The sequence below is a fragment of the Aplysia californica genome, unplaced genomic scaffold (genome assembly GCF_000002075.1).
Source record: "Aplysia californica isolate F4 #8 unplaced genomic scaffold, AplCal3.0 scaffold00105, whole genome shotgun sequence".
In the NCBI taxonomy this organism is placed as follows: Eukaryota; Metazoa; Mollusca; class Gastropoda; order Aplysiida; family Aplysiidae; genus Aplysia; species Aplysia californica.
Genome location: NW_004797375.1, coordinates 422,594 through 425,053, shown reverse-complemented (window position 1 = coordinate 425,053; position 2,460 = coordinate 422,594). Strand labels below are relative to the sequence as shown.

At 45.7% G+C, this 2,460-nt stretch overlaps 1 protein-coding gene across 1 annotated transcript in view; it reads left to right on the top strand.

Annotated features, from left to right (window-relative positions):
- LOC101853688 overlaps nucleotides 1–2,460 on the top strand; it is a gene marked incomplete at its 3' end in the record, with an annotated part of 99,749 nt that overhangs the window by 2,336 nt on the left and 94,953 nt on the right. The window contains 1 exon segment of the mRNA XM_013080911.1: nucleotides 102–1,929. Within this exon segment, the coding sequence (XP_012936365.1) occupies nucleotides 139–1,929 (1,791 nt within the window).

The following is a 2,460-nucleotide window of genomic DNA, read 5'->3' as shown; positions in this document are numbered from 1 at the left end:
GGCGCTGTGGCATTCATCTCCATATCCCCATATTTCATTGTTGTTAGTGCATATTGGATTATTGGTGTAGTTTAAAACGTTTCATTTTCTTGATCAAACAGGCAGAACCCTTGACCAAAGCGCGTGTCCTCTGTCGCGATGACGCCAGCAGGTCTTGTTCGAGGTGACGTTTCGAGCAGACTCAAAGACGGTGACGTCATCGCCAGGAACGGCATTGAGGACATACTCGTCGGAGCCGTTCCCAGGAACAGAAGACGGTTGTCGCAGGACAATGCCCAAACCAATAAAGAGAATAACAGGAGATCAGTGTTAAATAACATCCACAGAGTCAAGCCTCGGAACATCACAGAGGATGATGGTCAAGATGATGTGAGAGTAGATTCCACAGACTTCTACCTAGACAAAGGCATGACCGAATCTTCCCAAGGATTCACTATGTTCAGTAATGGCAGGTTTTTCGGGACGACGAGTGGCATTGACTGTATGGGGCGCTCAGGGTCAAACATCTTACAGAAGAGTGTTATGTCTGATGTTCTAGGCCACGGTGTGACTTCCCGCCGAACTAGGAACTCTAATACCCGTAATGAACACAGTAGACAGTTGTTCTATTCCAACGACAAAACTAACAACAGATGCGTAGTTCAGAACAGACGCTTTGAACAAGTCACGACATTTTCAGTTTCGCCTCATCTTCAAATGGCCGTGGAGGTCGCGAAATCATTGGAAATTGAGACCCACCCCTTTCTGTACAGTGGGTATCGGAGATCGCCCAGTCCAGGCTACAATACTCCCGAATCTCCCAGATCCGATACGTTGAATGACGATCTTAAAACAGAATTATCAAACGAATACTTACTTTCTCCAAGACGTAATTTAACCATCGATAATCTTTCCATTCAACAAACTCACTCCAAAGTTCGACCAGTTTCATCTAATTCAAATAACAGGCAAGTGCCCCAACCGACGCAAACAAATGTTGCAACTAGCAATTCTATTCTGAGAACTCGACATTTGAGCGATTCTGAACATGACAAAAAAGATCGCCTTAATCAATCACGCCATCGGGGAACAGGTAGGAAAACGAGATCGATACACGCTTGGATGTCAGCCTCGAGTTCAGCAATCCCAGAAGAACCCGAGGGCCCATTTGGAGAAAACAAGACTCTAAACTCACCACACACCCAACTCAAAGAATTCGACGATGAAGATGAAGCCGATTCTGTCTTCTTTTCAGACAACAATATTTTTCATACTGATGCTGATAAAACTCTGAGCCCTTCTGGATCGAGTTCTCCAGCAAGTGATTGTCTCCCGAACATTGACACTCACAAAGATACCAACCGCCCTAATCACGAGGCTAAGAACGCGAATACTCTTACAGTGACTCCGTTTCTGAAAAGTATACCGCCGGGACCAAAGATGACAACTAAAATAAATGTGAGTCCTGCTTCGACGAATTCGCTACAGAGAGAAAGCGCTCTAAATTCAAATACGTCGTCTGCTTTTGAATCAAAACCCATCATAGAAAAACCCAAGACTCAGAAAATGCCTGCCAAGTGTGGAGACATGGGTATTGATACGTCAAAGATTGACGATTTTCCGGAGCATCTCGATTCCTATTCAGAAACTCTCCCGCTGAAGCACCGTCGTCCCTCAATGTGGAACAAACTCCGAGACCTCAGTCCACTGTCTCTCTTAGACCGTGTCATGACGCCAACGGAGAGAACGATTACGTCATCACCAGGCTACACTAAAGCTGCATCATCCAGTAAGATGAGCACTGCTTCCAGTGACGTCAGGAGGTCTGACAGCAAACACGAGAGATGTCCCAACTGTGGAGAAATGTTGCAGAGAGCCAAACCCACCCTCGTTGCGGTTAAGGGTAACGAGAAGACGTTTCTCTCTTGGATTTTAAACAAATGGGGCAAGGTAAGAAGTTGTTTGTTTCACAATGGTCATCAGCACCCCCCCCCCTCCACCCCCACCCCCCACAAACACCAACCCCAAACCGACAACCCAACATGCTTCCTCTTCATTTCTGCACCTCTTTGACACGATTGCAAATTGGTTTGTTTGTCTAAATCTCTATCTGTCTATCGGTCTGTTTGTCTGTCTGTCTGTATCTGTTTCTCAGTCTCTGTCTCTCTTTCTTTGTCTCATCATCCCTCCCCTTTCTTCACCCCCCCCTTCTCTCTTTCTTTCTGTTTCTCAACCTTCCTCGAATCATTGCCATCATCAATAATAATAATACATGTACGTCAGCCCTGTCCACATTTTTCCGCTTCTTGTTCACGTCACGTAGAATAATTATACCTCCGCGTATGTTCCTCCACATTGCTCTTGGCCTATATCTGTTTACAATCCCTTTCTGGCTTTGCTTGTCGTCGAACAATCGCCATTTCCTGTCTCACTTCCTTCCCTTGTTTGTTTGTTTGTTTGTTTTTTTGGACGGGAGGGGGG